Source organism: Oncorhynchus nerka, linkage group LG10 (assembly GCF_034236695.1).
Source record: "Oncorhynchus nerka isolate Pitt River linkage group LG10, Oner_Uvic_2.0, whole genome shotgun sequence".
Taxonomy (NCBI): domain Eukaryota; kingdom Metazoa; phylum Chordata; class Actinopteri; order Salmoniformes; family Salmonidae; genus Oncorhynchus; species Oncorhynchus nerka.
Window position 1 is genome coordinate 85,869,639 of NC_088405.1, and position 11,144 is coordinate 85,880,782.

General features: G+C 40.3%; 1 protein-coding gene across 1 annotated transcript; it reads right to left on the minus strand.

The window, feature by feature from the left end:
* slc22a5 (solute carrier family 22 member 5) lies at window positions 1–10,792 on the minus strand. Its single transcript, XM_029671742.2, has 11 exons — window positions 10,699–10,792; window positions 8,685–9,344; window positions 8,194–8,297; window positions 7,751–7,905; window positions 6,866–7,037; window positions 6,603–6,729; window positions 5,893–5,990; window positions 5,445–5,659; window positions 4,445–4,627; window positions 2,530–2,665; window positions 1–2,424 (listed from the first exon to the last, which is right to left on the minus strand). Exons 2-11 carry the CDS (start codon window positions 9,075–9,077, stop codon window positions 2,340–2,342), a joined length of 1,668 nt encoding a protein of 555 aa, XP_029527602.1. The 5' UTR covers window positions 9,078–9,344; window positions 10,699–10,792; the 3' UTR covers window positions 1–2,339.
* Window positions 10,793–11,144: the final 352 nt, after the last annotated feature.

The window sequence follows — 11,144 nt, forward strand, 5'->3', positions numbered from 1 at the left end:
TGACAATAATAAACGTTTATTAAAATATTCACTTTTCAGGGATTTTTTTGCAGTACTCACCACTAGAATGAGAAAGATACCTCATTATTAGTTCACCAGCAATGCTAATAGAAATAATTATTGGCCATGTGCCACAGCAAAACAATACTCAAAAAACATTATTTAAAACAAAAATTCCTAACCCTCTACACTACAAACACTTTACCATATTCTGTACAGCAGTCTAACTCAGAGAAAAAAAACAAGCAAGTCTAACCAATTATTTTCTGAACAGCCTTTTCCAGTGCAAAAAGTTACCAAAAGTAAAGGTAAGAATATACAGTGGGGCAAAAAATGATTTAGTCAGCCACCAATTGTGCAAGTTCTCCCACTTAAACAGATGAGAGAGGCCTGTAATTTTCATCATAGGTACACTTCAACTATGACAGACAACATTGTAGGATTTTTAATGAATTTATTTGCAAATTATGGTGGAAAATAAGTATTTGGTCACCTACAAACAAGCAAGATTTCTGGCTCTCACAGACCTGTAACTTCTTCTTTAAGAGGCTCCTCTGTCCTCCACTCGCTACCTGTATTAATGGCACCCGTTTGAACTTGTTATCAGTATAAAAGACACCTGTCCACAACCTCAAACAGTCACACACAAAACTCCCCTATGGCCAAGACCAAAGAGCTGTCAAAGGACACCAGAAACAAAATTGTAGACCTGCACCAGGCTGGGAAGACTGAATCTGCAATAGGTAAGCAGCTTGGTTTGAAGAAATCAACTGTGGGAGCAATTATTAGGAAATGGAAGACATACAAGACCACTGATAATCTCCCTCGATCTGGGGCTCCACGCAAGATCTCACCCCGTGGGGTCAAAATGATCACAAGAATGGTGAGCAAAAATCCCAGAACCACACGGGGGGATCTGGTGAATGACCTGCAGAGAGCTGGGACCAAAGTAACAAAGCCTAACATCAGTAACACACTACGCCGCCAGGGACTCAAATCCTGCAGTGCCAGACGTGTCCCCCTGCTTAAGCCAGTACATGTCCAGGCCCGTCTGAAGTTTGCTAGAGAGCATTTGGATGATCCAGAAGAAGATTGGGAGAATGTCATATGGTCAGATGAAACCAAAATAGAACATTTTGGTAAAAACTCAACTCGTCGTGTTTGGAGGACAAAGAATGCTGAGTTGCATCCAAAGAACACCATACCTACTGCGAAGCATGGGGGTGGAAACATCATGCTTTGGGGCTGTTTTTCTGCAAAGGGACCAGGACGACTGTAAAGCAAAGAATGAATGGGGCCATGTATCGTGAGATTTTGAGTGAAAACCTCCTTCCATCAGCAAGGGCATTGAAGATGAAACGTGGCTGGGTCTTTCAGCATGACAATGATCCCAAACACACCGCCCGGGCAACGAAAGAGTGGCTTCGTAAGAAGCATTTCAAGGTCCTGGAGTGGCCTAGCCAGTCTCCAGATCTCAACCCCATAGAAAATATTTGGAGGGAGTTGAAAGTCCGTGTTGCCCAGCAACAGCCCCAAAACATCACTGCTCTATAGGAGATCTGCATGGAGGAATGGGCCAAAATACCAGCAACAGTGTGTGAAAACCTTGTGAAGACTTACAGAAAACATTTGACCTCTGTCATTGCCAACATATATATATATAACAAAGTATTGAGATAAACTTTTGTTATTGACCAAATACTTATTTTCCACTATAATTTGCAAATAAATCCTACAATGTGATTTTTAGGATTTTATTTCTCATTTTGTCTGTTATAGTTGAAGTTGAAGTGTACCTATGATGAAAATTATAGGCCTCTCTCATCTTTTTAAGTGGGAGAACTTGCACAATTGGTCGCTGACTAAATACTTTTTTGCCCCACTGTAAATAGGCAGGATGGCCCTAATCAAAACTAATTTAGAATACTTCAGCTCTCTTTTGCATCATGTGCAACACATTGTTACATTGTTTACTTTACATCCAAGTCAATAATCTCAGCTTTACCAAGGACATCATAAAAAAATAAGTTTTGAGATAAATCTCGCTGCAACCGTTGTGGGTAATACAGTATTGTTGCTGTATTTTTGCAGTTATACATTGCTATTTGCTGACAGAAAATAGAACCCCTGTTCCATCAGGAATCCTCACACTTACACAGTACAAGCATTTCCATAACCATGTCACCTCAGAATAGGTAGCTTGTATTGTGGTACAGTCCTGCGTTGCAGCATCTGGTGCCCCACACATTACGTCTACATTATCATAGAGCGTATCCTGCTTTGCACAGTTTTGTTGAGTCATATTAAGGAGAGCTGATTGGGCAATTCAGGGTTTCTTATCAGAGTTTGACCTCATTTAATATTGCTGGGGTATCTCCTCCTTTCTTCAGGATATTGGCATTCCGTGGCTCTTTTTTGCACAAACTGTGAAGATATTAAAGTTGGATTTAAAATTCATATTTGTTATTATCATAAAATACATTTAATTGAAATGAACATTCCAATGCTGTATTTCAGAGTAGGGCATACCCTTTGCATTGCTGCATATGCTCTACAGTCTCTGGTAGCTCTTTGCGGAATGTCTCAGGCAGGAAGAGGTTCACAGCGGACGAGGTGACAGTCAGACTTCCCATTATAATGTAGGGGAGGTACTTGTTAATGCTCCCTGTGAACACCAAAGAACATTCTCCATGAAGACAGAGAGACCTTATTAACTGATGAAAATATTTTTTTATGAAAAACATTCATTGTAAAACATGATTTTGGGTACAATGAATGCATGGATGACGTGCAATGAAATTGTAATGGGGTTTGTACTCTGTAAGTATCCAATTGTGTATACAGGGCATTTGGAGAGTATTCAGACCCTTTGACTTTTTCCAAATTTTGTTACATTACAGCCTTATTCTAAAATGTATTAAATATGTTTTTTCCTCATCAATCTTCATACAATACCCCATAACGACAAAGCAAAAACTGTTTTTTTAGACTTTCGCTAAAAAAATGTTTTAAACATTTATTCAGACCCTTTACTCAGTACTTTGTAGTTGCACATTTGGCAGCAATTTCAGCCTCGAGTCTTCTTGGGTATGACGCTACAAGCTTGGCACACCTGTATTTGGGGAGTTTCTCCCATTCTTCTCTGCAGATCCTCTCAAGCTCTGTCAGGTTGGATGGGGAGCGTCGCTGCACAGCTATTTTCAGATCTCTTCAGAGATGTTCGGTCCGGTTCAAGTCTGGGCTCTGGCTGGGCCACTCAAGGACATTCAAAGACTTGTCCCGAAGCCACACCTGCATTGTCTTGGCTGTGTGCTTAGGGTTGTTGTCCTGTTGGAAGGTACATTTTGGCCCCAGTCTGAGGTCCTGAGCGCTCTGGAGAAGGTTTTCATCAAGGATCTCTCTGTACTTTGCTCTGTTCATCTTTCCCTTGATCCTGACTAGTCTCCCAGTCTCTGCCGCTGAAAAACATCCCCAGCAGGATGATGCTGCCTCCCATGCTCCACCATAGGGATGATGCCAGGTTTCCTCCAGACATGACACGTATTCAGGACAAAGAGTTCAATCTTGGTTTTGTCAGACCAGATAATCTTGTTTATCAAGGTCTGAGAGCACCTTTAGTTGCCTGATGACAAACTCCAAGTGGGCTGTCATGTGCCTTTTACTGAGAAGTGGCTTCCATCTGGCCACTCTACCATAAAGACCTGATTGGTAGAGTGCTACAGAGATGATTGTACTTCTGAAAAGTTCTCCCATCTCCACAGAGGAACTCTGGAGTTCTGTCAGAGTGATCATCGTGTTCTTGGTCACCTCCCTGACCAAGGCCCTTCTTACCCGGTTGCTCAGTTTGCCCGGGCAGCCAACTCTAGTAAGAGTCTTGGTGGTTCCAAACTTCTTCCATTTAAGAATGATGGAGACCACAATGTTCTTGGGCAACTTCAGTGCTGCAGAAATGTTTTGGTACTCTTCCCCAGATCTGTGCTCCGACACAATTCTGTCTCGGAGCTCTACGGATAATTCCTTCAACCTCATGGCTTGGATTTTGCTCTGACTTGCGCTGCCAACCCGTGGGACCTTATATAGACAGGTGTGTGCCTTTCCAAATCATGTCCAATCAATTGAATTTACCACAGGTGGACTCCAATCAAGTTGTAGAAACATCTTAAGGACAATCAATGGAAACAGGATGCACCTGAGCTCAATTTTGAGTTTCATAGCAAAGGGTCTGAATACTTATGTAAATAAGGTATTTCTGTTTTTTACTTTTAATACATTTGCAAAAAAATATTTTTGCTTTGTCATTATGGGGTATTGTGTGTAGATTGATGAGGAAAAACATTAATTTAATCAATTTTAGAATAAGGCTGTAACGTAACAAAATGTGGAAAAAGTCAAGGAGTCTGAATACTTTCCAAATGCACTGTATAAACACTAGGTGTGATTGTACCTAGGTAGATGACGTATGGGGCTGCAATAGTCCCGATCCGAGCAGCTGAAGAACAGACCCCGACGCCAGCACTCCTGACAACAGTAGGGTAGATCTCTGCGGTGTAGATGTAGACCACGGTGAACGACATTGTGAAGGCAAACTTCCCAACCATCTCCACAGCTATAGCAACACCTTGCAGATCTACAGGACAGAGAAAGACATTGAGATACATGTGAGCATACAAGCTTTTTTCAGAGTGTGATTGACCTACGTATTCACCCAGTGCTCAGCAGATCTTCCCCATTCTCTGTATGAGGTTGGCGTGCCCTGGGAAGAGGGGAGGGGTGAATGTGCATGCAGTTCAAATTCCAGTAGTAGCAGTTCTGGTAGCGAATCATAAGTTGCTCAAGCGTGCCCATTTCGCCAAGATCCGCTCTCCTTCTCCCTGGGAATGCCCTTCTTAACTTTTATGCTTCTGTTTGTGAACTTGTTGATAGGATTGTTAATATTGCATTGTAACTTGTTGTGAGGGATCACTGCAGGACTTAGGAGTGCCGTAGGAGCGCTGACGCTGAAGATGTTAACTGTTGTGTATGGAGCTCTCCGTTTTCAACCTTGAATATTGATTGAATCATTTAGGCTATGTGAGGCTATTAAATACATCAATAAAACAAGCTGTACATTGCAGTCTCTGTTTGCTCATTTCCACGCTTCACACAGGATGTATTGAACCTGTGTGCTTATTAGTAATATTGTTTTTCATCACAGGACCTCACCTCTATAAAAAAGGTGGTTCTGCATCACAGTTCTGCATCACAGTTCTGTGGTCACACTTTCGTTTGTTGATTTACAATTATTACAATTAAAACACTATATCTGTAGAAAAAAATATCTAACTTGATTACCAAGTAGTCACGTAGGTAATCAATTACGTTATTTTTGATTATCTCTTATCGTCTAGCGATTTGATCTTATATAACATTATACAATTTTAAACAATCAAAATTCAAAGTCTTACTCTCAGGGATGAGTTGGATCATGAAAAGCATTCCTCCTCCTATTAAGAGGAAAGCTGACAGTAGGGGTCTTCTCTGACAGTTCCTGAGGAGCACTGTAGATACTACATATGCTGGGACTTCAGTAAGAGCTGATAAGAAACTATTTAGATAAGGATCTCCACTCAGATTGGATGTGTTTAGCGAGAGTCCATAATATCCCATGTTTACTGCCATCCTGAAAAGATACAACACAGATGGCTTGAATGAAACTCAAAACGGTCAAGTAAACACCAGTTTATTCATTACAAATTATTGTCTGTAATATAGTGTGTGTGTGTGTGTGTGTGTGTGTGTGTGTGTGTGTGTGTGTGTGTGTGTCAAAGTGCTTCAAACCAAAACATTATGCTATAACCTAATATGATATAAATCCAATCTATTATTATTATTATTTCTGATAATAACACTCACCATAAAAACAAACACATCAATGTAACACATCTGATGTTGCTGGTTCTCAGAACGTCAATCATGCTATATTTGTTTTTCGGTGCAGATGCCACGTCCAACTGTTGAAATTATGAAATAAGCATCCATTAAGTACAGTAATGAGCCTAGTTTATACCTAGTTCTAATATGTGCCCTGATCTTGTCCACATTCTGATTGTGCCCATATTTTCAGACATGCGTCTACACATGGTATTAAAATGTGTCTCTTATCCATCCACTATGTCTGCAATGTGACCAGATTTCCTGGTCCCTTACTGTATGCAAGTTATTTGACAGGTATTCTTAATATAATAAAATAATATTTATTTTGACACATTGATGCCATAAGTCAATGGTGGCACCTGTCAATGATTTTAGAGGGAGGCTATATCGATGATTTAAATAGTTTCAGTGTCCAGATCTGTCTACACTTGTAAGACATCCAGACACAATGTGCCCCTGACTACCTCTGGAGGTGGTAAGGAAGATCTAATCACAATCAGATCACAATATGTCCTTTGATTGTCTACACCTGTCTAAAAATGTTGACACAATCAGATCGGGACAAAGGATGCATGTTAGCACCAGGTATAAACGGGCTACAGAGATGCTCTTTGGGTCATGTTGTTTCTTTCTTATAAGCTGAATTACTGAACTATATTTATTTCACAAACACAAATGGTGAAACTGACCTCAGTGTCTTTAAAGATGACCTCTGGTGCTGTGACTCTGTTTCTCTTGGCAGCGTCTCTCAGTATGGCCTCAGCCTCCTCTACTCTTCCCTGAGAGTATAGCCAACGTGGAGACTCTGGGATGAACCTGACATAGACAGTGTTTATAGTGAGGTGAGTAACAGTGCTTGTATTTTTATGGCGTTATAGTTTTGGTTAAGTTGTATAAATACTTCTTTAGACATACAGAAGATTAAAACATACTATTTTTACTGAGAACATACCACCACAATGGGATATACACTACGGACACACTGGACAGGATTATGAGAAGTGTTCTCCATTCCCTCATTGCGTAAGCGATCCAGGGCAGTGTCATGTAGCCGATACAGTAGTGCAGAAAGGCCCCCAGAGTAGTGAAAACTTCACGCATGGACTTACTCAACACCTCTGTTCCTGTTGAAGAGAATTTATATTCAATTATTATTTAGATGTTTTTTAAATGTCTGCTGAGATCAAGTTTAGTCTATGATTGAGCAAAACAATTGAACCAAATATTATCCCATCTTTGGCCTCTTTTAAAAGTAAATAGTCATAGATGAGGTCCTAGTGTAAACAATACTTGATTTGTCAAGGAGTACAACAAGGATGTCCACTCTCTCCTCTATTGTTCAATTTCTAAACCTTAATCAGATATTTAGCCTTGTTAGAGTAGTCCTTCTATTCCACAAAAAATAAATAGGCTAATAAACAAATGAACAGGGCATTTAAAGTCACGTATGGTTTTACTCCAAATACGGTATATGTAATCTGAGATTTCTACATGCTGTCATTTGTTATATGAATATTACTTGACACAAAGTCCAACGAATAATCAAACATCAAGCTAATTTCACTGAGGTTTACAATGTCTACTGATTCATTCACTACCAGCCATTCTGTAGGCATGCTGTTCGTAAGAAACACCTTTAGTGACGGAAGCAATGCCTAGCATAACTTTCAAATGATACCTGGGTGTTATGGCATGTACTTTATGGCCAGCTAATTAAAGTTGACTGTGGCCTGTATTTATGATCATGGTCACCGTGACATTGCTACAAGTTATTCAATGAATTTCATAGAATATAACAGTTTGTGTTTGTATAAAATTAGTTAATGTCAATGCTTACCCAGTACAAATGCACTGATATAGAGGGATATCTGAGAGGCCCCAACAAACGTGAACATAATGCAGAAAACCTCCCATGAGGGAGAGAAGGCCTGAATGAGCACAGAGACGAACTGGGCAACAAGAGAGCCGAAAATAACTTTCTTCCTCCCAAACCTAAATGGAAAATAAAATAATGTTAAATGAAACAAACATTTCATAGAGAAAAACAATTTTAAAAATGTATCAGACATAATCAATCCGGTTACCAGTTACAAATGATCAGGTTACCAGTTTTGATTGAATAGGGTTGTCGATGTAAGACAAGTTTATGCTTTGACAGCAGAGGGCGTTACAATCATAGGACAGCAGTTTTGTCGGCAGAGTTAACAGATAATGTATGACTTTCCACATGCAATCTACAGGTAGAGGACAGAACACAGTGATTGCAGGGAGAAACAGTACCTGTCAGAAAGCTGTCCAGACAACAGGGATCCAATCAGGAAACCCACAAAAAGAGTCGACGAGGCAAAAGGAGTTTTCCACTCATTGTCACATACAAGGTCCCACTGCAGGAAAACAAACCCATTATTCCTGAAGTGACAGCACCTGTGGCAGCAGAAGGCTCTAGTAACAAACCCATGCTGAAAAACAACATTTAATTTGCCCCAAAAGTGTAAGAGAAGGACAGGAGCTGGGGATGTTGCACATTTTCACTGATGCCAATGGAAGTTTCAGGTAATTACCAAAGCCGTTAACACCTCCCCAGTGACTTTGATCACTCAACAATTCCCAATACTGTAATTCCAAATCAAATATCAGTGGCATGCATGTTTGATTAGATACTCATGATTCTGGTAATTATCTAAGCAAGAAACATACTAGGTGTAGTACTACCAATTCACTACTTCATGGCCAAATGTTACACATGACTGCCCTGGGCAACATATACTCACCTCAGTGACTATGGTGGACTGGTATATATCTTTGCTGTAGCTCCATCCATCCACACAGTACTCCTGCTCCACCTCAGTGAGGTTGACGTCCAGGCCGGGGATGTAGCCCAGAGCAGACAGGTTTCTGACCACATCCAGCCTGTATCTGCTGCACTTGCTCTCCTCCTCCTGTCCGTTCACCACCTCTATGGGAATGATGGCCTTCCTCCATGCCTCGCTCAGGTTGCCCGAGTCTGGGACAAAACAGTGGTGTGGGGGAGTTGCTCCAACAAATACAATGAACAGACCAAAGAATCCGGTGGAGATGAAAAGTGTGTTCAGAAGAAAGAAAGTCCTATAGAAAAAAGGTCCTTTCTGACCCAGGAAGGCAGTAACGTCATCATAATCTCCCATTCTTATGGCAGTAAGAGGAAGAGTGGAGCACCTGAAACGGTTTGATACGTGTGTCTCAGATATGTGGAGGGTAGTGAAGAGTTAAGTTCTCTTCTAGCAAATGCTCAACAGGACAGAATTACAACTTCCAAGCTGCAGTATACAGACATGGGTAAGTCCAGGGCCCCTTAACAACAAGCCACAGAGCACAGCTGTTCCATTCGCCCCGTCCCAGAGAGTTGATCCCAGTGTTAATCCCCAGCAGGGAACGGTTGTATCCACCTTTCTCTGTTCAAAAAGTGGTAGAGAACATAACCTGTTAAACATCAGTGAAAGACTTCTAACTCATATTTCTGATTGAGCTGAAATATATATTTGATCATCAAAGACATACTGACCATATTAAAGTGGCAGTTCAGTTAAATATTAGATGTTTAATGAGGTCGAAATAACAGTCTGAAATTGTGAAAATTATGATAATGCCCTTTTTGTGTAAGAGCTGTTTGGGAAAAAATGCCTGGAATTTCAGAGTTTTTGGCCCATATCATGACAATCTGATCTGATCATTCTGATTATTATTCATCTTTTATTTGCATATGTATCCTCCTACTTTGATGGGGTAAGTGGGGTAGGCCCTAGTGCAGGGGTGTCAAACTCATTCCATGGAGGCTCTATAATCTGTAGGTTTTTTTTTTTTTCATTTTAATTAAGACCTAGACATCCAGGTGAGGGGAGGACTTTACTAATTAGTGACCTTCATCTATCAAGTACAAGTGAGGAGTGAAAACCTGCAGACACTCGGCCCTCCATGGAATGAGTTTGACACATGTTCTAGAGTCTAGACCCCTCAACCTCAACTCTGGACCTCGAAGCCATTGACACTGTGTTTTTTAAATTGTTCCCCTCCAACCAGGGACTGATTTAGACCTGGGACACCAGGTATTTGCAAATTATTATCAGGTAGAACAGAAAACCAGCAGGCTCTGGACCTCGTAGGGTAAGAGTTGAGTACCCCTGGTCTAGGTGATCCTATCTGCCACTCAAGGCTGTGTATGTAAATATATGTGTATTGATCAGCCTACATGATCAGACTGAGCATTTCAATGGCAAAGGAGACTCAGGGAAATAAATGATACAAAATATATTTGGAGTTATTTTCATTAAATTAACAAACACAATGATTTATTATACATAACAGTGATGATGTCAAAATAAAATGTTAAAGACTGCATGGGGGTTTTAACTGCCATATTAATATGTATATAAAGTTAGTCCTGGTACTAAATGCCTTGTATCATTTTCTCTAAACATCATTCCTTTCTCTCACAAATACCCCCAGGAATTGCATGCGATTGTACTGTGAACGGCTTAGATAGCATTAAAAATTGACAAACTTTTCTAAAGCTGACAAGTTGAAATGTAATTCACTGTATGTCAACACATGTAATTCATGGCCAATAATGTACTTCAGTAAAATACATAATGAATGGTTGGTAGCATACTGAACATTTTTGTCTATTCAAATAGCTAATACTTCCAGAAAACAAGGTGGTTTTGAAGTTGCCATTGGAAAAGCTACATCTAGCGTTAGGGTTAGTTAGGGCACCAAGCTTTGATATCAAGGAATTTCAACTGTACTTACATTCTTGTTTCTTGTCTTTTTTTGAGATCGTACTCAACCATATGTGCTCAGTCGGGTTTCAGACCTGATTTAACCTCCCTAGCTGGAGTTTGGGGATTTTTATTCTCTCTTACAATCAGTGATTAAATTAATTAATTAATAGCTGACAAGATTATTTCCCTGGGTAATCAATCGTTGAAGTACATCAACATCATTAGAGTTGTCCCCTGACTCAGCAGATTTGAGTTGATTGTGTGTGTGGGGGGGTGGGGGGGGGGGGCAGAGTGCTGGGAAGGAGCCTAATTGTCATCTGTTTAAACAACTCCTCAAATGATTCTCTACATTGAGGTGACTCCCGCTGATGGAATGTAAAGACCCATGTTCTTAGCACCAGATATAATTGTTCCTTGAATTATGTTTATTTCGACATCCAATAGACACAACATATAGTAAATACATGGTAGCTA